Source organism: Ambystoma mexicanum, unplaced genomic scaffold, assembly GCF_040938575.1.
Source record: "Ambystoma mexicanum isolate Mex_15411 unplaced genomic scaffold, UKY_AmexF1_1 Mex_scaf45, whole genome shotgun sequence".
Lineage (NCBI taxonomy): Eukaryota > Metazoa > Chordata > Amphibia > Caudata > Ambystomatidae > Ambystoma > Ambystoma mexicanum.
This window is the reverse complement of record NW_027182461.1, coordinates 1,027,305-1,053,683: the sequence shown is the minus strand read 5'-3', so window position 1 is coordinate 1,053,683 and position 26,379 is coordinate 1,027,305. Positions and strand designations below refer to the sequence as shown.

The 26,379-nt window shown below is 46.5% G+C and overlaps 1 protein-coding gene across 2 annotated transcripts in view; it reads right to left on the bottom strand.

Moving 5' to 3' along the window:
• Nucleotides 1–26,379, bottom strand: part of SUPT16H (SPT16 homolog, facilitates chromatin remodeling subunit) — a 979,449-nt gene that overhangs the window by 712,361 nt on the left and 240,709 nt on the right. For both annotated transcript variants that reach the window (XM_069642728.1, XM_069642729.1), the window contains exon 6: nt 4,129–4,280. In XM_069642728.1, coding sequence (XP_069498829.1) covers nt 4,129–4,280 — 152 coding nt within the window. The remainder of the gene's footprint in view (nt 1–4,128; nt 4,281–26,379) is intronic.

The window sequence follows — 26,379 nt, the reverse complement described above, 5'->3', positions numbered from 1 at the left end:
GTAGCTGCGCTACGTGTTCTTGTATGGTGTCAGTAGGAGTGCGCGGGCATGTGTCCTGGAATTCCAGAGTGACTGTTGAAGGATATCGAGCACCCATTTGTCTGAATAGGTTGCGCCACTAGTCGACTAATTGTGATAACCAGCCGCCCACTGGGGTGCGGAAGTGAGGGTGCAGGCCTTGGGCCAGGTGCTGGGTAAGAATTGGTGCAGTCAATCTGTGCGCGACTACACAACCCTTATTTGCTGTATTAGGTAACCCACCTTTTGGTATAGGTCTATACTATATAAGTTGGTAGTGTGACTGAGCAGCCAGGCCTATCTCAAGGAGGGGTAAATGAGCTGTACAAATGAAATCTGTAAAAGAAAGTAGCCAAGTAACACTTACACTCAAGGTTTCAGCTATAAATAGGTCTGTAACATCACTTTTCTTTTTAAATAAGCATTCTTTAAAAAGGCAATTGGTTGTCAGGGAGCCAGGACAGCCAAAGTCATTTGGGACACAGTGTATGGATCTGATGCACTTCTTAGATCCAAGTCTTGCACAAAGTTAGTCTTTAGAAAAATCACTTGTAGGGTCACAAGCTGTTAAGCCTGTGAAAAGAGAGTTGAAATCAACTCAAAGGTAAGCCAATGCAATTCCCAACTGAGATGATCGCGGCTAAAAAGGCAATAAAGGTAAGAACACCAAGCCTAAACCGTACCTCTGGTTTGATGAAAAATGGTTCAGCTGGATTCTATCTTGCTGCAACAGTGCAGACCCTTGTTCCTGAGCCTCAGTTGTGGGGACAAGAAAGAGGCTGTCTGGAGGGCTCCTGCGGCCGTACTCAGATCGTCGGCAGCTATGGGCTCTTTTCGGTTCAGCAGCATTTCGCGGTTTCAGCACCAAACAGCACTGTTGTGTTTCTTGGACACTGGTTGGACACACTTCTCCCTCAGGCCTGCACTCTGGTTAGGGCACTCTGGAGGCCCTGCCTCTGGAGGGTCCTCAGGAGTCTCCTGCAGTTTCTAGCCGGATTCGTTCCGTGGCAGATGTTGCACTCTACTACGGACACTCGACCCCTGGCATGGGCTTCCTAGAGACAAAGGACAGGGGAGTTTCGCGACCCTCCCTCACATCCTGTCTTTCCAGACACACTGGAGCCAGGGGCAGGCTTCAAAGCTGAAGCCCGTCAAAGGCAAGAAATACAAAGGACTCAAATCTGTCTCAACGCACAGAGCAAAACCCAAGAAAGACCTCACAAACAGAAAATGATGAAAAAAGAAAACGGGGGCCATTTTGACAAAAATTGTCACCCATGGGTGCTGTAGCTGAGGGTTCAGCCTGCGGTAGAAAAGCACAATGGGAGGAAAAGGTAAACCACTGCCACCAGCCATTTAAAGTAGTGAGGGTAACAAAAATGTTACATGAGAAAGTACGATAAGGGGCTACTAGGTAACCCCCCCCCCCACACACACACAGCACTCCACATAAGATGGTGTATGCTGAACCTACAAAGAGAAAGCGAAAAGGTAAGTAAAGTCATTTTCACTTTACTATTCTTGGGAACTGTAGTTCACACAAGAAAAGGTAGCTAAACCTTAGGAGAAATCTAAAAAGATCTGTGACACTCTGCTGAGTCCCGAGTCCAGCTAAAGAGCTCGGGCTCTCTAAGGTTGTAGGGAATTGGCACAGAAATGAGAATTCTACCTAACACCAGTTCAGGCTTTAGTGGCTGCGTTCTGGAGCACAACAACGCTGGTTGCCACGTCTGTAGGCCTAGGAACCTCCATTTATATGCCTCCTGGGTGGTGGAACTGGGGGGCTGGTGTTAGGGAGAATTCTCAAAATGTGCCAATTACTCCCACCCTAGAGCCCTCCAGCTCTTTTGCTAAACTTTGGGACTTTGAATTTTTCAATTCAATGTGTTTTCTGTGTTTGTTTCTTTAATTATGGAGCTTAACCCACTCCATAGGCATCTTTTCATTTGTGGTGTTCCAAAGGTTTGACTACTTTCTCTGGGATAAACTACTGTTTCCCAGAGAAAGTAAAGTGAATTTGACTTTACTAGTCTTTTCAAATTCCTAGACGCAGTACACCCTATCTTACAATAGAGTGCTGGAGACATATCCCCTATGTCTAGAAACTCATGAAGCAGTCAAATGCTACCCTTTCTTCTCGAAATGGCTAGTGGCAGTGGTTTTACGACGAACTACCATGATTTTACAAGATGGCGTCCGAGCCTCCTTTGTTTAAACGGGTCCCCGGTCTTTTTTTGCCATTTCTTGTTGTCGGCTGCCTTCCTGAACAGGTTGTCACCTCGAATGACAGGTTTACCACTTTGGTCTGTAAATCAGCACAAAAGGTTCACTTAAATTGAAATTTTAAAAGTGTGTATTTGCATAGTATTGTAATGATGGCTATTTTTATAGCTTTTGTGGGTGTTATTAAATATGCCAAGTACTAACGTACTACACAGCAGTGCCCCTACCCTCCTTAGTTCAGCCTTGCTGCATGGTCAACGCTGCAAGGGAGTGGCTTTGCTCAACTGGGTTGTGAATAACATTAACCCTTAGTTGACTTTTCCAAGCCCGACTTCCTAACAAGGGGTTTGCAACATGCAACTCCAGGTGATTTGGGCTACAACTACCATTTACTCTAGGGTTCCATGTTCATTTTTCGAGTGTTTACTTTCACAGCATTTTTTTTTATTTGGGGGTAAGCCCCCTCAACCCCCATCCCCTACCATTTATCCCTACATACCAACCCACCCTAAGCCCTTATATGCCCAACCCCCATATTTTTCAGTGTTTTTCCAGCAAAAAGGGCAGTGAAAATAAAACTGGGGATGATTAAGGTCGAACCAACCCAATACACCATTTTGAATGGAGCAGCATGGGTGTCTTGGTCTAATTCGAATACACCTTTCAGACTGGTCTACTGCAAAACTCAATCGTTTGGGAACCCTGATCTCATGCAGCCTCTCAAAACCAAAATAGTTGAGAACGGTGTGCACCTCAGTCCTACCATGCTGTACTTTAACAGCATACCAACCAAGCCATCCACGCCCTGCAATTGAACAACCTTCCCTAAACACCTTGTGCATTGGAAAACTACAACTGTACAAATGAACAAACCCGGGCCAATGTGCCCGATCACCATGGGCACACCAGGCTCCCATTCAAACACAAAAGTATGCGCATGATGCATAACACCTAGAAACTGAACTTGCATGCAGATAATCAGGGCACTTGGCGTCTGTATGAACAAATACAACAAAGTAGTTACATTTTTCCCTGTAGCCCCACTAACTTCACTAGACCCCCTGTCAGATCCATCAGTGCATCGGGAGATACAGCGCATAGAATAAATGCTAATAAACTACACATACTAAGAACATTACACAGTACAGTATTTCAAGGGATCAGTGAAGACAGTTAATTGCGAGTTACATATGAAAAGAAATCTTAGCAAAACGTCGACCTGACAATTGCGATGGCCGAAAATGCAGACTTATTTTGACCCACCCCCTTACACCACATGTGTGTGAGGGGTATAACATAATAATATGGGGGGCTGTGAGGGGTCTCCCCTGCATATATGTGGTGTAAAGGGTTTTAAAAAAAGTCTGCATTTTCAGCCGTCGCAATAATCACAGATCCTATGAAAATATGTTTGAAAAGCTGCTTAGTAAAGATTTTCAGAAATTGATATATTTGCTATAAAGGTCTTTTTCATTGTTTCCTCTATGGGTGTTCACCAACCTATACACTCCTATTTCCCTCCTACCCATCACCCCCATTCATATTTTAAGCCGTTAGTGTGTCATTTAGGGTCGATCGTTAGACAATTTTCAAACTTTTTCACGTTACCCACATGGGACATTAAAATTCTTTACAACGTGGATGGCACAAATGTAGAGGCTTGCTGTTTGTAAAGCTTGGTGTGTGGTTGGCGGGACTGTTCATAAGAGGCTGAAGCAGCTGCATTGTCTTGATACACTACAAATGCAGTGCACAATAAAAATGGCTTAAAGCTTCACAGCTTGGGCATGCAATAAAGATTGTGCCCTTGCAGGTCTTTACAGATAACAAATCAAACACTGCTCCACTACCACGCTAATACTTGCAGCTCCTGTGCCCATTTCTCACCTCACCACACTGAACTTGAGGTTGTAGTGGCCACCGCTCTGGATGATGGGTGGGTAGCACATCTCGACAGTGGAAGGATCTGTGCCACCAAGGTACTTTTTGTCTTCAATGGCCTTCTCCACAGACTCCGCCAGCTTACTGTGGCGCACTTTCTATTGGGGGAAAGGGGGTGATATGGTTAAAACAAAAATGTTTTCATTCTTTAACAGCACATTGTATTAGTATAGGTCATGAGTCATTCATTTACTTCACCATAATAATGGCCACCCTCTTCCCTTGCCCCTTCCAAATCTACAGATGTGCTTAATTTATAGAAAATAAGTAATTCTAGAGCAGCTGAATCACACATCAGTAATTTTATCCCGGCCTTGTCCCTGTGCCACCAGTTCATCGCCCCGCACCCATGAGCCCTCTGCACGTAAATTGAAGCATGTCTAAGAGACCACACCCCTTTTTAGAGTCCTCCTAATGCTTAGGACCATATCAACCTCTCCCCACAAAAAACCTCCCATGTTCCAGCTCGCAATCACCCAATCCCCAGCCACGTTGTTCACTCAGATCCGGGAAGCAGCCGTGCTGGCCTGCCTACTTAACACGAACTAGAGTTCAAGTTAGAAGGTATTGCCAACATCATTGAGTGTGCCTGTCGCACTTTACTGATTACCACAATATCACACTACTATGCTTACTCTCTCCTATATACCACCATTCAACTAGAACACAGCGGTACTATGACACATTCGGTAAAGCTGTTCTCATATTAACATAACTCGTCAAACTACCCATCATCCTAATAAAACAGAGCTAGCTAGCACATACCGGCAAGCTTAGGCATCGCCTTAGGCCTAAAGCAGCCAAACATCAGTCTGGAAGCCCCCCTCCAGACTGAACACATTCAACTGATCTCAGCACCACACCTACCGCCAAGAAGCAGCTATCATGCAACAACCACACCAGCTGCACACATACCTGGTGCGCCCAAGCACTTTATGACTATCAACTGACTCGAACTGCGGTTCCCGAGGGCTTTCAACCTACCAGCGCCTTGAAATCATACCAATGATACATAAGGCACTATACAAATGCAACATAACATGAGCACTCTGCCCATGTCGGCTAAATGTCCTGTGCCTACGTAATGTCCAGTGGCAGCCAGGTGCGCAGTCCGCAGCAAATGTGCAGTTCACATTTGCTGTGGACTACTGCGCCCCTGGCTGCCTGTGGATCCCTGTGGCTCCAATGGATTTTTAAAAGTAAATAGGTTTGCGATTGTTTTTGGATGTTCTAAATGTTTGAGATAATTCAAGACCCCTACACAGCTATTGCTCTTGATGCAGTAAAAACCATTTTACAGGGTGGAATGGGACTTTGTTTAATGTAGGCGGCATGGTTTAGGTTATTCTATAAATGATTAAGTTGCTTTATTTAAACCCGAAAACTGACATCTTTATTAATGGACAAATGTCTCATTTTCCAATGTATATAAATACTAGACAAGGGTATCCCTCTCTCCCCTTCTATTTATACTAGCCCTTGAACCTTTTCTAGAGACCATTAGATTGGACTCAACAATACAGGGCATTGGCATTGGAGATGTACAAATCAAATAAGCTGCATACGCTGATGCTGTCCCTTTACTTCTCAAAGATCCCAATTTAAGTTTACAAAGTTTGCTAGCCATTATTTCTCGATTCTCATTGGCATCTAGCTATAAGCTTAATATGGATAAACGTGAAGTATTACCTCTTAATATCTACTGTTATAAACATCACATCCAACCCTATGTGCCCAAAGTTGATAATATATTTAGGTATACATCCTCTTCAACAAAAGATATTAAGGAAAATATGAACACTTATCTAGACCTTACAGACTCATGGACCCCCTTTATTTGTCCTGGTGGGGGAGTCTTCAGGCCATCAAAATGATGATCTACTCAATCATTTTGTATAGCCTATATATTCTTGCTTCATCTATTCCCTCCAACTCCTATAAAGCAATGGATTCATGTCACGCCAAATTTCTATGGGGAGAAAAAAAAAATAGGATCTCACTAGGCAAACTCAAGAGATCAGCTCATAATGGCTGAGTTGGGTTCCCTGACTTTATAAAGTATAATTTTGCTTTTGTGTTGACGGGCTCAATTGTGGTTTGCACTTATTGACTATGCTACACTATCTTGGGTACGTTTGGAAAATATGGTTTGGCCCTTATCACTAACGGATTTTCATGTTTATGAGGAATAAAGATTCATCAAATGTACAGATTTTTTTTTCCTGCCAGTTATATTAGTGTGTACCTTTTTGTATCACACTATATGTGGATTAGAAGATTCGTATGAATGTCAAATTAGTTGTTAAGGTATGTTTTTCCTGCCAGTGTGTTCTTCCATATACAAAAGAAATGGAGTAAAAAAGCAGTGCTGCTTGGCTGCCAGCCCATAGTCTCCATTGAAAAGGGGGTATTTTACCTTAAAATGATGCTGCTCTGAAGCTATTTTTATCTGTTCTTCCTCAAACTACTGTTAGTAATAAGGCCCTGCCATGCCCATTCATATCCCCATTGTGCTTCAGCAAAACCAAGCATGACCCCCTGATTGACAGGCTCTGTCAAACCAAATCTGAGAAAAATCAAAGAAACTTCATTTTCCGCCGCACTGGAAAAAGCTTCACTTAAGTTACAAAGTGTCAAGGATCAGTAATTCAAAGAAACTCCAGCTCTGGGCTGTCAATTTCCAGGCATGCGGATAATGCATAGGTAGTTCAAATAAACGACTGCCTAAAAGAAAATAACTGTAGCTGCAAAACAGTGGGAATCCAGATAGAATGTCAAAAAATTAATTTTAAAGCAAAATGTTAGCAGCTTGCACAACATGTTTAAAATTGGGCTTTGCAAACTAAAGAAGGACAATGCCTGTTGGAGAGTATTCCACTGAACAAAAACGTCTTGCCTAGCAATGTGAAAGGGGATTGTACTGTGAAAATACAATGCATGAAATGGTTCCATTCAGCATGTTTTCCTCCAATTCAGAACAAAAATAAATACAATTAAATCAAACTTCAGTGGCTGCGTAGGGGTGCGGGGGGGGGGGGGGGGGGGGAGATGAAACAGCCCAAGACAGGTTTCTGCTGAGAGGATGACCGAAACAAAAGGTGCCCTCTCAATAGACAGTAACACCCTAGTGATAATTACTAGGTTGGGCATAATCTGGTCTGGGCTGAGCCCTCTACAATGGAATTTCAAGGACACGGATGTGAGAAGGGGCAATAAACCTCCAATGAAGCTGGGAAAACCCCGTTCTCCCTATGGGGGAAGTGACAGTTGGTGGTAGCTGAAACACAAAAAAAAATGGGCCAGGGTAGGACAAAGGATGCCCATTTGTTTCAAAAGACTTAAGAAACTTTGAAGACTTATCTATGCAACAGGACTTTGCAAAAATGTAAAAATTTAGTAGTTTAAATGTGATTTTTGTGGCTTTCAAATAAGAGGTCTTGGCTGTCAATAGCATGTATGGGACACGAACGCCAGAAGAATGTAAATCATGGGGAAAGGGCAGATGATGGAATGTTAAAAATGAACAGAAATAGGCCCCATGATAGTATGTACGCACGTGTAAAGTCACAGAATTTTAGGCCAAAGATTTCACACTGAAAATGACCAAAGATTATTAAACGTACAAAACAATGTCTCACAGAATGCAGAGTTGGACTGCAATGGTCTGCATAAAATATGTAACCTGTTTATGTAATTTGCTAAGAGACTTCAGCTGTATAAATGTACCATTTGTGGCAAAATCCGATTTTAGCTAAAGTAACTGTGGGAGGTTTTGAACATTGTAAAACTCGCATCATAAATCTGACAGCCTGCCCTTGAAATCCAACCAGCTGAGCGCGAGGCGGGGAGTAGCACCCCTGACCAATCCAGTGGGTTAGAGGTGTGTTTAGCTTAGCCTGCCCAGCCATATATTTCTATGATATCACTATGCATTATAAATAAGAGTCCATGACAGGACTCCAGACACACGGTTCCTGAATTGCCTGCTACTGCGTTCCTCAACTTCTGCATTCATCCTGCCAGATTCCAGACCCCAGTGCAAGGCCAAAGCATTGCTGATCCTATTCCCAGCAAGGCCATTGATCCAGAATCAACCCACTAATCTCCCATTAAAAAGGGGAAAGCCGTTGTACCTTTTGCAACCTGAAATCAGACCGGCTTGCTGCCCACTAACTGCATCCAGCGGTACCTGTGCCATCCAGTGACCCGAACTGCCCAGCTGTTCGCTACCCAGTGACCAGACCTTGCCTAGCTGACTTGCCAGGCACGCTGCTGTGTGGTGACCGGACCCTGTTGACTGTCAAAAAATCCCAAAACAAAAAAGTGGACTGAGTATAATCCCCACCTCAGAGAAACATACCCCATCTTGTCTTGCCTTGGTCCTTATCCCACTCTCTAAGTAGTCATATTTACACCCAGGTAACTTGTTGAAACTGTTAGAATTAGCCTCGTATCCTGTCCTTAATGTTTAAGTGCTAGCGCCATCTCTTTTCAATTTTGTCTGGTGTAAATTATAAGCCCTTAGTTATATTTGGAGTAAGGAACAAGTTACTTACCTGTAACTGTTGTTCTCCAGCATGGGTCTGGCATGGATTCACATGCTCATGAATATTCCCCGTCGTCAGGCTGGGAATCCTCGGTAAAGAAAAAAAAAGTATCAGTTTCGTTTCTGATCTGTCTTTCGTAGTAATAACCAATCACTGGTCTCTGCGTCATACTGACCACAGCCAATGACTGCACTCTACCTAAGCACCGCCTCTGGCAGCCATCTTCAGATTTTTACCGCACGTTCATGTGTTGGGATCCTCGTGCTATTGCTCTCGAGCGTTAGTGCTATTTTTTCACATTTTTTCTCAAAAAACTTCGTTTTTTCAGTCAAAAGAGCCTCAAGCTCCACCGACTATCGATCCGATCTACGGGGACCCGTGTCGGATTCGTCTGCGCCCCTCAAGGGTGAAGATCTCGTCGAGCTACGCTTTTGGAGGACTCCAGAAGTTTCTCAGGCCCGGACATGGCCCAGGAGAAGGGAAGCTCGACGCCCAGAAAGCTGTTCAGGATCTGCCCTGGATGCCAGCTGCAGAACGTCTTTAAGGAGGACGAACACTCCTTTTGTCTCTACTGCTTACATGAGGACAAGACGCACGTGGAGATGGACTGTGCGTTTTGCGGCAATATGTCGGAGCGGACCATGAAGGACCGCCATCAACGTCTCGCCAACTGGCTGGAAGGGAAGAACCCGTCAGGCGAGAAGAAGAGGAAGAAATCCGAGCGGTCTTCTAAGACCTTTGAGGACGCCCCGGCGACGGGGGTCCAACACAAGGCCAAGCACCGCGAGTCCGCTGGCACCGGGAGCGCCGAACGGTCGGGCTCTACGGGCGCCAGGCAGGGCGCACCCTCCCCGGCACCTTCAGCCACGAGCCAACGCTCTGGGTCGGGTAAGAGGAAGGGCGAGCACCCGGCGAAGCTCCTGGAGAGGCCCCGGTCGAGCTCGAAGGCCCCATCGGAGGGGGAGCGAGGCAGTGTCCCCCCCCTCAAGGATAAGGCGCTGAGCGCACCTAAGGTGGTGAAGGCCTTAATCCATCCGGCCAAGCCCTCTATCGATACTGTCGCGGCGGCCCTGGCTCAGCCTGTGGAGGCTACACCAGTGGTGGCGACCTCGGGGCTCAGTCTCCCTGCCACCTCGGAGGGAGTCCTCTTTTGTGCCCATCGATAGGACCCCCGTGAAACCCCCGGCGGGGAAGAAAAAGGGGGGGTAGGGCGTCGTCGTAGATTCGGCCTCAACCTCAGAGGAAGAGCTGATTGAGGTCTTAAGCCACGGCCTTGGCGTGGAAGAAGACCGGCCCGTCGGGATGGATCCCGACGCAGGTGACGACGACATCGTCGAGGGTGCCGACGGGGCTCCTGATCACCCGTCGGATTCCCCTCTGCCAGTGCCGCAAGACAACTCGGTGGCCATTTTGTTGGCTATACAGTCCTTATGTTCAGAGATAAGGACGAGACTACCGTTGCCGACGGAGGAACCTCTCCCGTCGGGGGATCCTGAACCGGGACCTTCTGGTGCTCCCCCGCCCAAGAAAAGAAGGATTCACCCTCTACCTCCTTTTCAGCCGTCGCGCCCCGTCCAGCCCTCCTCCCCGTCCACCCGAGGGGATGATACGGGGACTGACACGGCAGCGACGGGTACGGACGACGAGGTATACGACGAGGATCTATCGTCGTCACCTCCCACCAGGGTTTCTCCGCCCGACGAGATTGGATCGTTCCACTCCATGATCGCCAGGGCATCCGAGCTTTTCCAACTCTGCCCTGAGGAGAAGAAAAAAGGAAGGATTCCTTTATCAACGGCGTGAGGCCAAGAGGAAGACTGTCCTCGCGGTGCCTCTACTGGACGACATTTGGGATGAGGGCCTCGCCCTCCTCAAGAACCCTTCCACGACGCCGGCTAGAAGAGACCGGTACGAGAAGTACCGGGTCCCGGACGCGGCCCCCCAGACCCCATGCTGGAGAATCAAACTAATTTGCATATATTTTATTGTTGGGGTTGAGCACTGGGGTGACAGGGTTGACCTCGCGAATCAACCTTGGAGCTTACTGTGTTCCTCTTTAACAATGTAGCCTAGATAATTTAGTGCAAGTAACATTTTCCTTTCAAAACCGATTTTCTAACATTTAACTGATCTATTTTCCTAAAAACGAACCTCATTACCTTCCAAATCTCTCTCAATTCACCAGCTAGAGACCCATTTTCATTTCTGTAATATCCCTGTGATAGACTCCATAGTTCACCCAAGGTCACCAACACGTGACACTAGTCCACCAATTGTCACGCAAATGTCCCCATAAACAGTCCTGAACATGATGTAACTTCCTCTTTCAAGGCTGCGATCTTGGCTGCTCGTAAACCAGTAGAGCAAAACTGTGCCAGAATCTGCCTTGTGTAAAGGAGAATTAGAGTCGAGCTGGAGATCAGACGAGCTTGCGCTGCCATGGAAGAAACAAATCAAAATGATGTCATGCGTATGGCAACCCTAGTTCCCCTAGTGGGGGTGGGAGAGAAATCTGTGTGTCATCTAAAGATTATGCATAACAAAAAAAAAAAATGTCAACAATCCCTCCCGCAATGCCAACGATAATCGATCTCAAACGTGGCGTGTGCCGTTATTTCTCTCGCCGGGCGGGATAATGCTCGCCTCCTGTGTCTAATAGAAGACTTACTAGAAAGTTATTATGGAAAATCTTTATTCTATGTGAAGAACGGAGGCTCACATTAGGCTTGTTTAAAGTTTACTTACCACAATCGAAGCAGGCTGTTCTACCGTTTTCAGGTAGAATTGCTTAAAAATAGACTCCCCTGCCCAATCGGCCATCCTCATGATGTACTCTAAACTAACTCCGACTTGAAAGGCTTTTGAAGCCATGCCCCCCCCCCCCACGGAGTGGGTGACGAAGTAGGCTGTATCTTTGCCTGCTTGTGTCAGAGTCCAACGCTCCCTAAGAGGAGCTGCAGCCACTTTGTAGACTTTCAAACATCTGACAAGGCAAAGTTTGGGCTGTTCACTAAAGGCGGGGTAAGATGTCACCCTAGAGTTGCATTTAGTCCTCCTGTGTATGTGAAACACTATACCGTCAGGGGAAAAAGTCCTGCCTTCCAGGTCGAAAGCTCCGATGTCTGAAATCCTCCTGCAGGAGACCAAGCAGAGCAGCGTAGTCAGCTTGCTGGAGAGAGCAGTATGTGATCTTTCTTTCATGGCCACCTAACGGGGAGTTGAGTACTTTGACACCCCTCAGCTTGTTATAGCGGGATGGAGGCAGCGCCGTAAGCCCAATGCCCTTGAGTATCTGCAAACTAGGTGATGTTTGCCCGCTGGGACCCCCAGAATGTCATGGCCGGTGGAAATTGCAGAGCAATAAGCGTGGACTGTCCTGTAGACGAGACCCCTCTCAACAAGAGATGCTAGAAAGTGGAGGATCTCCTCTATAGGTGCGGATACTGGATGAAACCCTTGATCTCGACACCAGATCCTCCAGGCGCTCCAAGAGTTGGAGTACGGTATGAGGGTAGCAGGGGCCCAGCTCTCCTCGATGAGGTTGACGGCCTTGAGTGACATACCTGGTACTCTCCACCTTGACCTGAAATCCTCCCGGCTGCTAGAATCAGTGATCTGCTGAGAAGGGGGTGACGCTGACCCGATGGATTTAGCAGGAGATCCGTAAAGTGGTGTATAAGAATTGTAGAATCCGAGGAAAGTTCCAGAAGAACTGGATACCAGGTCTAAGAGGTCCAGGCCGGGGCTATGAGGACCAACTCTGCACTCCTGACGGGCCTTCGCCAGGGTCCTCGCTATCATGGTAAAGGGGGGAAAAGGCATAGTGGATCCCCTCGGTCCAGCGCTGCAGGAACTAGTGTCGCAGTCGCTACTGGATCCGGTCTCCAGCTGTAAAACACTGGTAATTGTGTGTTGAGGCGGGAGGCAAAGAGATCCTTGGACATTGGGCCCCAAACGCTGTAATTGATAAGAGTATACACAGGAGGGAGAGCCCAACACAGACCCAGGACTAAGGGCTATAAGTGTGTACGAAAAGGTGGTATTGTCCTGGCTGTAGGAGTCAGAGCGAATTGTAACTTATTTATTGCAAGTAAACGTTGTAGAGTATTCACTACCCTTTGGTGGCACTATTTATGCACATCCTAGGGTAGGTGTACATGAAGGAGAATAATAAGCCACATGTGCTAGTTTGTTTACGAGGGGAAGAGCAGCTTTGTATTTGTCTCTCTCTATATCACTGTAACCATGCAGCATGTTCATGCATCAATTTGTTTTGGGCTTTGATCTATGCTTACCGCTTACATTTGTTTGAATTGTGGTCTGTAAAATGGGCGGATTGGCAGTTACTTAATAAAAGCTGCTCTTCCCCTCGTAACAAACTAGCACATGTGGATTATTCTTCTCCTTCATGTACACCTACCCTAGGATATGCATAAATAGTGCCACCGAAGGGTAGTGAATACTCTACAAAGTTGACTTGCAATAAGTTGCAATTAGCTCCGACTCCTACAGCCAGAACAATACCCCCTTTTTGTACACACGTAATTGATAGAGTGGCGGGAGTGCAAGTCTGCTACTACGTTTGTGAGACCCGGAAGATACTCTGCTGTGACCGAGATCTGGTGCTCTAGACAGAAATGCCAAAAGTCTTTGGCTAACTCCGCCAGAGGCCGAGATTTCGTGCCACCGAGATGAATGATGTATCTTACTGTGGAAATGTTGTCCATTTTTAGCAAGATGCAACAACTTGCACTGTCTCTGGCAATGGAGCACACAAGGAGCTCTAGGCAGTTTATATGCATTTGAAGTTCCTGGGGGGACTAAGTTCCCCTTGTGGCTATTGGACGGCATCTCGCTGCCCAACCGGAGCGGCTGGCGTCCGATTCGATGACGATATCTGGGGTGGATCCGAAGATGGCTCTGCCATTCCAGGCTTCCATATGAGTGAGCCACCAGTTAGGTTCCATTCTCGCCTGAGGCGAGAGCATTAAGACGCTAGGAATAAGACTGCGCTTTAAATGTTGACCTTGCAGCCTCTGCAGTTCTGGGTAGTGAAGAGGACTAGGAAATACTGCCTGGATGGTAGAGGATAGGAGACATATTGCCAAAAGCCTCGCCTTTCATGCAGCTTGCTCCCATTCATTGCAGCCTAGCTGTCAGTTACCCAGCAAGGTGTCTGTCTTTGCCTGACAGCCAGCCGGCCAATCACCTAAGAGTGTATTCCTGTCTCCTCAGAGACCAAGCACAGGGAGTTTCTGGCACCTCCCTCGCTTCATGCCCCCATCAGACATCCTGGAGCCAGAGACGGGTTTCACTCATGAAGCCTGACAAAGAAAACAAAGGCGCCAAACCAGGTTTGGTCTGCAGAGTAAATCTCCAGAAGGACCATTACGCAAACAAAAATGGCACCCATGGGTGCTTCACCGTGGCTGCGAAAGCAGCCCGCAGTAAAATCCCATAATGGTACTAAAAAGTAAACCACTGCCACCAGCCATTCCGTGAGAAAAGAATAACAAAAATGTTACATGAGAAGCTAGACAAAGGGGATGCTGAGTAACCCCTCCAGCACCCTATTGTAAGATAGTGTGTGCTGGCTCTAGAAAGTTACAAATGTAAATCAAATTCACATAACTGCTCTGGGAAACAGTAGTTAATCCCAGAGAAGGTATATAAAGATTTGAGAAATCTGAAAGACTTCCCTGTGGCACTGCACTGAAGGTGCTGTGTGACAATGTAAAAGATCATCCCTATGGAGTTTGTCAGACTCCACAACCAAAAGAAATGGTGTTCAAAATCACATTAAAAACACGAGAGAGTGGGGAAAAAGGGTCTCACTCTCTCCAGGTTAAAGAAAATCAAGTCCTCAAAATCCAGCAAAGTCGCTGGGGGTCTCCAAGGTAGAGAGATTTCGCACATTTGAGAATTCTCCAACAGTGACGAAAAGGAGGGACCTCTGGCGGGCTTCTGCAGCAGCACTCAGGAGAAGGGGTCTGCAGCAATGGATTCATCTCACGTCAGCGGCTTTGATGACTTTTTCTTAGCGCCAAGAAGAAAATATTGCTTGTCGGATTCTCCTCGATTACTCAGTCCTGAACTCTGCTGAGGGGACTTTTTTGTTAAGAATTCCGGTCTCTGGAGTTCCACACAGATGCCTGCAGTTTGAGCCGGATTCGATCTTTGGAAGGTGATGCACTCGAGAATGGTCAAGGTACCCCAGGTATTGGGATTCTTCAGCTCAGTAAAGTCACACCAGCTCACCACCAGCCGAAGGGAGAAAGCCGCCCTTGGCAGGTCTTCCCTGGCAATGTGAAAATGGGGTAAGCACAGCTGCAAGGCTTCACCAGTGCTTTTGCGGTGCTGGAAGGTGCTGCTGGCCTCTCTGCTTCAGATTCCTTGTTCCAGTGGTCGACTGTAAACTTCACCTTTTATGCAGGATTCCATTCATTCACAGTCACGGAGCAGTCAATCACATGGTGGGTGAGCCAGTCATCCAGCACAATAGTGGGCAGAACACGTCCACTGCCACCAGCCATAACTCTAGGGTTGTCGCCGACTAGAAAGTCACAGGAGCACAGAGTAGGGGGATACTAGGTTTCCCCTTAGCACTCCACCATAGGGGAGTGTGTCCTAGTCTCTCATAGGATAAAGATTTAGGAAGGATACAAGTAACCCTCTACCCTTAAGAACAGTTTTTATGGATAGTAAAAGAATGTTAAAGGAGTAACCAAATGGTTCCCAGCAACACTGCACATAGGGTGCTGTGTCCTGCAATAGTTAAACGCAGGTGCCTTTAAAGAGATATGGAGGAAAGCAGACTCCATGGAAAAGGTAAAACACTAAACAGAGTTCCAACAAGTCAGAGCAAATGAGAATGAATGAGGGGGAAAGGCTCCCCTCTTTCAGGCTAGAAAGAAAAAAAGGCCCAGAAGTCCAGCAAAAAGTGTTTGGGGGTCTCACTGGGAGAGGGAATTAAGCATAAAACGGATAAATCTCCCCAACAAAAATGGAACAGATGAAATTGGTAACATTCTCAACCCGTTTGTACAGGAATATTCGGATTATATATTAGGAGTCATTATGGGGCAGTCTTCTAAATATAGAAGAACAGTATTTACTTGGCAACCGTCCACGTTATAAAAGCATGCTACAAGTTATTGGGTGAACCTGAATTAAAATGGCACTAATCCGAAAGGGAATGACATTTATGGCATGTTTACATATGTAACAATGTTAATTGAGATCATACACAAATACCAGAAGACGATACTAGTATTGGTCACTATGTTCTGTGAGCCATTTAAGAATCAAGTGGAGGGATTGTTCTCTACACTCATGTAGGTTTATGTCCATGTATAGACTGCTAAAGCGACATTTAGGAGTGACAAAGGACCGAATATCAACTCTGTATAAAGAAATGTATGCTAGCTTTATATTATACTATACTACATGTATTTTAAAAAAAATGTAATGTGACAAGAAAGTTTGTATGTACATGTCAATGGAAGTACATTTTATGAATTATGTGCATTTTAAGTATAAAGGTTTAGTTAAACCAATATACAAATAAATACAATCAAAGTAAATATGCACATTTTACTACAGCGCTTTACACTTCCATTCAACCCTTAAAGTCAACCCTTAACATGGGTTGTGCATGGTCACACTGGTAACAGGATTCAAAAGACCAGATACATCAAAAATATTAATCAGATTTGATAATCGATACATTAACATAAGATGGCTAAATTAAAAAAACAATACCATCCACCAACGAACACTGTCAGATGGTTTACTTCGTAAGCCCGGGCAGTGCCTTGGGACAACTGAACGGAAGAAAGGGTCTCTAGAAAAATTAAGATTGCACAGATAGTTGCAGGTCAACTTAAAATTCTGCAAAGTATGCTCTTCGCTTCAAAGTGGTTTCCTGCACCCTCTCTCACTATCTCCTCACTTTTGGGTTTCTAGGACCCTTGATGTCTTCAGGTTGGAGGATTCCCTCTCCCTTATCAGTGTTTCCAAGCTTGTCCATCCCACTATTGCCGAGGTTTGGTCGCTTCAAAGAGTGAGATGTAGAACAGGAATTTAGTCTGTTTTAAGACAGAACAATTGGGATTGACACTTCTGTGACATAATGGGGCTCACTCTCCCTCAGGTGTCTCAGATTCTTCAAGAGGCAGAACCCACAGCATTAGGCAGAGCCATGGAGGGCAAATGCCATTTCTCGCTAGAGGCAGAGTTCCGGTTATCCCATCAAACCAGGGTCTTTATTAGTAACATGGATTTCTAGAATCTAACCTGGACTGATTTTAGGATGCCACCCCAGTTACAGTGAAAATGGAGTTCTGCAAAAATCCAATCAAGTAGGCAATGGAGAGCAGTCAAGGCTTTGTCTCCGTGTGGTGAGGCCAGGTGCCCTCAATGAGAACAATGCACAATAATTCAGCCCGTTATATAAATAGCGTTATTTAGAACACTGAAAAATGAAGCTAGCAGGTAGTAGCATCACACAATATTCTATAATACAAATATATACAATCACAATAGGTTCACTTAAAAGACAAATGGCGCAATGAAGCAATGCAGGTAAGTAATGGTGGTGCACTAACATGATGGGATCCAATCACAAGTACAATATCCTAACTTTAGAAGTCCAACCCCTAAAATGAATTGGGCTGTGCCAGAGTCCAATACAATGTTTCTTACACGTAGGAGTTCCATTTAAAAAGGATGCCATGAGCTAGTGGTTATTAGTTTCACACCAATTAATAGTTCCATAAAAATGTACCAGAAGATATGCAAGTTCTCTCCTTTCTTCCAGAACCAAGGCTAACAGAAGCGGGATAATCAACTCGGGTCCGAATGCGAAAGGTGCGTGGAGGGCATACAGGAGACAAAGGAACGTTTTCCCAATGTTCTCCTACTGAGGACTGGGGTAGTTGGGATGGGGAGGGGGGTTTGCAGTGGGGAAAAAGGCATACGTATGCTTAATTACACCCATAACTAATTTTCCCGATGTTGTGATTTATCATCTGGGGCTAGACCTTCCACCCTTTATTTTAGTGAGAGGTACCTACTGGTTGCAGGTTTGAGGATTATTCCAGTCAGGTGCAATTGCAAAATGCAAGCACTGTTGGAAAATAAATCTAGAATTTAATGATGCAAACATCTACAGGACACTTTGCAGGAAGGAGAGTTCCAGCGACAATCACCATTTGCAGGCGACGACAAGCGTCTTATCAGTCGCAGTAACAGAAGCTGCTCCAGGACAGGTTCCCTTGAAGATGGGAAACTAATTCAGGCAGAAGGCGACTTGTGGCACAAGCTGGCGACCAAAGATCTGGGCTTGAACACATAACAGCAACGGTTCTGGTGAGGAAGTCAACGAGAGCTGGTCAGTACAGACAGTTCACGGACCCTTCCGAAGGCTCTGAAGGACTGGATCCTCGAGAAGGCATTGAGACGAGTTGGTACCGCTAGTCCAAGGGCTGAAGAACCACAGACTGCCTTTGGAGATCAGGCAGAGTGTGATGCTGGAAATGCATCGGAGGGACAGGGCATCCGTATCCTTGTCCTTTACTGCTTTTTATCTTGTTCTGTCGTGTTTTCTGCGCAGGAGTTCATGTGGGACTCCTGGCGGTGCAGCGCTCTCTCTTGGTTTGGTGAACAGACCCATGGGATACCCTTATGGCACCCATGGGTAGGGGTGCAACCCTGTGCCACTAGTGTACGTTTTTGGACACGTGTGTGACCCACAGAGCAGGGTACGGGCTGGTGGCAGTTCCGTGCTGAATTGACTGGTGCCCTGAGCGCCCTCCATTTTGGGATGCCCAGGCCCAGACATTGGAATCGGTAGATTCCTGATGGAGACAAAATGGCCCCCATGGCCTCTTGCCTTCCATCGCCTGTTACCTTGATCTTCCCGAAGTCCCGGGAAGCCCTGACTCTGTCCCTAACCCCTGACCGGCTGTTGGGTGGAAGTTCCATATATGGTAGTATGGGGAAGTGCAGACTAGACTGGCTGGAGCCTTCCCAACGACTATGATGTGGGTACGCCTGTGGATGAGACCTGGGTTGAGTGTGTGATGAATACGCATTCTATGTTGTGGGCGTCTAGTATCTGGTGTTTGACACAATGACTGAGACAGCCCTGCCCGAAACCAGTATGAATGCAGTATGAAGTGTTGAATGGCTCGGTACTTGTCCCAATACACAACTTGTTTTGAGTGTCTGGAGAGAAGTGAATGGTCTGAATGCACTGTGTGCCCGATTGGCTGGCTGCCTGCATGAATGCCCTTTGTAGTTATTGGATGCTTGAGGTTGACGCAGCGGAATGAATGGGAGATCAACAGTATATCTGGGGACCTCTCACTGCTAGGAATCGTTTTCAGAAGTGTTCAGAGCTGAAGCCCAAACTACAAAGAGTAACTGGAGTGAAACTGATGCTCGACCTTGAAGCCCTGCTGGAAGAGAAGAATTGCGGTTGCTTTCCTTCAGAATCTGAAAGCTGCTGTGTCTCCAAGAACTGACCCAGAGAGGACCTGCTAAGGCGCCCTCTTCCCGAGCTACGAGGGACCATCATGCACCAGCTGACCTTTGCCAAAGCTCCCTGGTAGACAGACCTTTGATAGGCTGCCGACCCGATATGGGGACTGCTGCGGAACTCAAAGGAGAAGCTGTTGTCCGCCATGGTCAACGACCGCCGTCGCCGACTGGAGCCGCTGTGCTCCCGTTTTGCCTAAGAACTTCCTAGATCCAAGGATGCTCTTGTCCGCATCGTCGCCGCTGTATCCTGGAGAAGGCCTGACAGTCGACGCGCCGAGGAGCATTCACCGGTGGGTTTCCCGCCACCCAAAGACCACAGACGCCGACGACTCGACGCCCTTGCTGGGCCACAGTTCTTCAAACTCTTTGCGGTCCAGAACTATCGACACTGAGGTGCCCCGCACGCCTCTTCCTTGCAGGACGTTTACGCCACCCCCATCAACAAGCACCGCTAGGAACGACGCGGCCACTTAAACGTCGTAGCTCGACCTGCTCTCCGTCGGACGTTCGACGACCCGTGACTACTGCCTTAAAGGGAGGGCACTCAAGAAGGGCCGTCGATTCCCCGACGAGAAACGCTACAACACCAAGGTACTTTGCGGTTTGAGCACTATTGGAAAGTCTAGTGTGAACAATATATGGACTGGGCTTGCATCCTTCTACAGGTTGCCCAGGTTGGGGGGGGATCTCCGCACATAACTGTGCCTAGGTAAACGGGGCCAGTATTCTGCCAATTGCTCAACCATCTTGCTTTCCTTCCTCTCTACTGCTGGTTTCCTCTTTATTCTGATCGGTGTGCCATTCTAACTGTATAAACTTTAATGAGATCTAATAACGTTAGTGGTACCACTTTACAACTGTATTTAACATTGCTGATTTTCTGGGATCCACTTCAGGACTACGTGGGGGAGAGGGAGGCCCAATTCTTTAAAACCAGGATTTTAAGAAACATTCACATCAGATAATGACAACAGAAGACACCGAGGAGGGACGGGCTCAGGAAACTGCCTTGCTCTGGTTATAACCTTGACTCAATATTTTCTAAAAGGTAGAGGGTGGGATAGGGTGGGTGAGGGGGGGAAGGCGGGGTACTGGAGGGGGGAAAAGTTGGAAGACAATAGTTTCAAGGCCATAGTTCGGGGAGGTCAAACATTTGGTTCACACAGACGTTCATTTCTGTAACACTGCTGTAGCCGAAAGCTAATTGTTGTCTTCCAGTTAAAAATGACAAAATAAAGTTGGTTAAAAAAAACATTGCTGATTTTCAGAGTACAAAGTGAGTTATCGTGATATTGTATATACCTTTGAATATTAATTATATAAAGACAGTAACCGATACAGTGTGTGGACATTCCTTTGTGGGTGCTTGGGGACTACACTGTACTCAAGAACCAGCCTGCATCACCTCCTAAGAAGCTAGGCCTTGATTGCTCGACCACGCACCAATAATAGAGTATCTTGGTTGGGGTCCTCTGTGCCTCTCTCCTCTACCATATAGAGAGCAGAAGTACAGATGCCCCCCACCGGCAGTCTTTACACAGAGGAGCAGAGCTTCCTTGGGACAGACACTGGAGGGTATGCTGGACCACTTCTGGAGGGGAGTTCAGGTAAACAGACTGCTCTTCTTGGCTCCAATGGCGAATAGCTGCAGAAGAAGCCCTCTTATCGAAAATACAAGCTGGGGGCTGGTCCAAAGCCATCACTGGCAAGGATCTGCACGATTCAAATAGCCAGTAGTTGTCCAATCATGGACAACTACTGGTTTCATCTAAGCCCCAGTAGCAGAGTTTCTGGCACCAGTGTTATTGACTGGGACTACACCCACTTCTTGGACTACACACACAAAGGCTCAATAGCCCACAAAATCAGCAGCTTTCACAGTCAAGTGCATGAGCTTATAAGGACTTTCCTGACCTGAGAAGGCAGGAAGAAGGCCAAACTACAATACAGGCAAAGAACAAGTGAAAGTCTTGTGGCACATCCATTTTAGGGCACTGACCACTTTTAGTATACATACGCAGTGAATGCTAATGTGTGTGCACACCAAAAGTAATGCAAACATTGTAAAAATGTAGCTTGCAGCCACCAGCTTGTCTTTGGGTACCAAAACAATCCAAGTGCAAAAAGCTAGGGGGAAAAAAAATACAAAATAAAGCACATTGCAGTACAATCGTGATGTTAAAAATACAAGAAATCAAACGGGAAACTGACTCCCAGTACAGATTAAATGACATACATTTCTCACTAATAGCATTTCTGATGATTGTATCTGCTTAGATTCACATGCGAGCATTGCAAGATCGAAAGGGGACGTCGACATGGGAGTGACTAACACCATCCCCAACGTGACTGGACCTGCAGTGTACCCAAAATCCCTTGCGCATCAAGTCCCTCTGGTTGTATTTTTTGTGCCATGAGGGAGCCCCAGTTGGCGTGAGCGAGTACAGAATAGAGTAGGTGTAGGAGGTCTCTGTCCCTTCTACTCCACGAGGGGAGGAAGGGTGGCTGTATGTGCATCCAAGCAAATACAATCAGAAGAACAAGTTACTTTCTTACCTGGTAACGTTCTTTCGATGGGATGGTCCGACGACGTATTCCATATCTATGACATGTAATCACCGCAGCACAGCTGTGGCGATTACATGTCAGATATGGAATACGTCGGCGGACCCAATCCCCTCGAAATGCTATTACGGTGAGTAATACATGTCTTCTGATGCTTGTGGATCTGCTTAGAATCACATGCTGTGCATAGACTAGCAAGCAGTACCTGTTGGGGAGAATTCTCATTCTATGGCTAATTTCCCTTACCTATAGAGTCCCCCAGCAGCTTTGCTGGAATTGAAGTTTTTGTTTTTTTCTCCTGCAAGAGTGACTATTTCCCACTCTTAGGCATATTTGCTATGTGTGTTCTAAGCTATTTTTTGTGTTTAATGTATATGGGGTTTATCTCACCCTCATAGGAACCATCTTTATACACATGTGTTACACAGCACCCTCAGTGCAGTGACACAGGGGTGTCATAGTGACCCCCAAACAGACTCCATACCATGGGACGTACTACTGTCTCCCAGGGCATGTAAAGCCCCCGTTGACTTTACTAGTCAAGTTTTAAGAACTAAACCAGTACAACCCATCTTACTATGGACGTACTGGCAAGAGTTAGTTTTTCCCTGGTGTTCATTCGAGAGGGTACCGTACCGTCCCTCAAAAGTTTCTGGCAGGTGGCAGTGGTTACTACCAAAAATATTCGACTGCGAATATTTCCCTATGGGATTTTCCCATTGTTCGAGGCTACCACTTTTACTGACAGCCTCTAACATACCCCCAGTTTATTTTATTATTAACTTTACTCCAGTAGGTTTTATTTGCCAAAACTTTAATATAACTTCTTTCTCGTGTCTTTCTCTAAACTCCTAACCCAGGTCACGGATCCTTTGTTCGTCCTTTTGGCGGGCTTCTGCCAAGAAGCCCTCCTTTCGGCGCCACTGAGTCTGGGGTGGATCCATTGTTTGGGAGGGGAGTAGGACCCCTGGACAGGGTTGCCTCTGCAACCCATGTCGCACTCTGCCCTGATAGGCTGGAGTGTCTCCCGCCAAGATGATCACTCCACTTTGTGAGTGACAGCTAGGCTGCATGAATGGGGATCTTTTTGCATAAAAGCAGGGTCCTGAGGACTGGAAGAGCAAGATGTCGCCACTGGAACTAAGTCGTCGAAGAGGAGAGAAGACAAAGACATCTGCAACGACTGAACCACCGGTGAATCCCTACTGCAGCGTCTCACCATTTTTCTCCACACGACGAGAGACGATCTTCATCTGCAAGAGCCTTCTTCCCTTGAGCTGGTGGTGCCAACCATTTTTCCAATCGCCTTCCTGGACCTGCCCTGGTTGAATCGCCAGTACCCCGTACTCAAAGACCGGATAGCCAGGCACCCGTCTACCCGGACCGCGATTTAAAGGAGCGTACCTTTTATCCGTTGGGCAGCACTGCGGCTGGTTTCATCCCTGGGTAGTGAAGTAACTCGAACCTTCCTCCACGACGAGAGCCTCTCTTCCTCTGCTGGATCCCCCGAAATACAGGAACCACTGCCACCGCAGGAGCCTCTTCATTTTAAGATACATTGTTCCGCCAGGCCGCTCTTTTCGCGTTGTAGTGCTAAAGGTGTTTAAATCCTTTACCTACCTATCCTCTAACATTGTTAGAGGCCCTATCCTCTAACATTGTCTTTCACCTTCTGCATCCACCTTTGCGAATCGTTAAACAAAGACTTGACTGCAGCTACAAGAACATTTTGTTCCTGGGCTCTTTTGCTCTGTACCACCGACTCTGGCACAGGCCTATTGACTCTGGCTGAATTTGTTATAACTGCCTTCTTTAGATTGCTTCTCAACTAGAACTGTGTTGATGCACCTAATTCTTATAACCACCTTTTCCTTCCCACTTTTTAAACTTGTGAAGTGCCATTTTGCTCAGTTTTCATTTAAGTATTCTCTATGCTAAATTACTGCCTTACCTAAACTTGTTCACAAACTTATGGGAAGTGTTGCTAGGGTGTGTAAGAAGATATTCCTGTATAACTTGTGCTTTCCCTCCCTTGTGAGAAATTGCTAGAGTGCCATTTGTGTTTGGTTTTCACTGTGCCGTTTTGCTCAGTTTTCACTCTTGCTCAAACTTGTCTACAATTTGACTAGGGAGTGGTGTATACTTTTCGTGACTGATTTTAACTTGCTTTATTAACTGTGATTAAATGTATTGAACTAGAAGGGTGTAACATATATATTCTTTTTATTACAAAGCTTTGGTCAGTGTTCCCTTGTGCCATAGTACTGTAGCCCTATTGTGTAAACCCTGACAACTGCTCATCTCCCTCTTGAGATAAATCTGACTGCTTAGCTACAGCTACCAACTGGTACGGACTGACACCAAAGGGGATTTATTGCTCATACCTGTATGAAATCTAGAGGAACAGTTGCAATGAATGCTATGGTAGCCCCTGTGCCCTGAGTTGTGTCCTCTGAGAGTGAAGGGTAGATCTCTCTTGGCAAGAGTATAACAGTGTGATGCAATTTACGATCCACTTGGAAATTTGCCGATTCAGAGCAGGTCCCCTTCTCTACCAGCGGCCACTGATACAAAGAACTGTTTTGTTTTCTTTAGTGTCTTTGTCTTTTCCAGATATTAAATTACCGCTTCCTCACATCTGGTGTGTAGCGGCTTCTTTACGCAACATTAGTGGGGTTTTGGAAAAAGGTGGGTATTTCTATGGACTGATTTACATGGAACTTTGAGATAAATGTAGGCACAAAGCGAGAGTTTGCGCAAAACCACCTTGTCTTTGTGAATCATGACAAATGCATCCTGAACTGAAAGGGCCTGCAGTTCACCAACTCTCCTTATCGAGGTGATCGCCACTAGGAAGGCTGTCTTGTAAGTGAGGGCTTGAAGGCTAGCTTTGTGCATGGTTTCAAAGGGAGGGCCCATCAGTTTGGTAAGAACAACATTCAGGACCCATCCCGGAGCTAGGTTGGAGATATGGATATGAAGTCGCTTTACCCCTTCCATAAAGGTTTTAATTACATTAATTTTACACCATGAAACCTTGCTCTGGGACGTAGTGTACGCCGAAATCATGTCTAAGTGGACTTTAAGAGAATTGAAAACCAGTCCTGAACCTAACAGGTGAGTTAAGTAAAGGATATCTTTAGGTGAGCCTTGAATAGGATTGATGCCATTACACCAGATGACAAAGCGCTTCCACTTGCTGGAGTAGCAATGTCTGGTGGTAGGTTTCCGTGCCTCGGAGTAAGTCCATGCATCTTTGAGGGAGCTGGAGGTGCCCAAACTCTAGGACCTCAGGAGCCAGGCTGCCAAGTTGACAGTTTGAAGGCATGTAGTGTTTCCCCACCCTGGTCTTGAGACAGCATGTTGTACGGGCACTGCAGCTCCCTAGGAGGGGAGACTGACATTGCCATGAGACGAGAGAAACATAGGGGCCACCAAGATCAGAGTGACTGGTTATTGGTGCATCTTGTGCACTTTTCTGTTGAGCAGGGCAATCAGGGGGAAAAGCGTAGACAAATTTCCCAGACCATGTTAACCAAAGACCGTTCCCCTTGGAGCTGTTCTGAGGGTACCTGGAGGCATTGGTTGTTCTCCAGAGTGGCAAATAAGACGATCTCTGGGAAGCCCCATTCTGCAAAGATTTTGAGTACAATGTCCTCCTGTAGCCGCCACCCCTGCTCTACGGGTAGGGGAAATCTCTGCTGAGTACCGAGAACCCGTAGAACACGTTGTGAAAGGAGTAACATGTGTTTGAGAGCACACTTCCATATGTTCTGAGACAGTTTGGACAGCCCTAGAGAGTGACTGCCCCCTTGTTTAAGTAGAACATGGCTGTAGTACTGTCCGTGAGGACTAGAACAGTTTTCCCCTGGAGGTGTGTCTGGAAGGCCTTCATGGCTTTGAACACCGCTAGCATTTCCAACAGGTTGTGATGCTACTGCTGAAAACCACACACACACTGCAGTCTGTTGAAGGTAGTGAGCCCCACCCACCCCATCAGATGAGTGGCTTCTACTGTGGGGGTGGTGAAGGTTTTCCCCTAACCACCACTGCAAAGACTGAACGAGGGCTGCCAAGACAACCACTAGATCGCCCCACTGGCCAATGGCCCGACACCATTGGCTCGAGAGAAACTCTTTCAAGGGGCGCATGCGCAGATGAGCGTGAGGAACTAGAAGACAGGAAGCCATCATCCTTAACAGTCGCATGGCTGGTGACCGACTACATAGTGAGGGATCTGTAACAGCAGGTTTTTAACCCTTGGAGGGAAAGGCAAGGCCGTCTGTTATTCCTGGGTCAGGATCTTTGTTAAGATAAGTACAACAGAGGTATCCAACTGTCAATTACACTGAAAGCCGCCTATCTTTTTCCATAGACTGTACTGTAATAGGGAGAATCCACCAGGTGACCCCTTCGTGACGCAGCACAAGGCCAAGTCAGAGAGGCCCCAGGGAAACCCTCTTGGGAGAGAAAACCCTGTGCTGCGCTGCTCGGGATGCTGGTTCCGGTCTCTCTGATGGAGCGGGTGACTGTATGGAGGTGG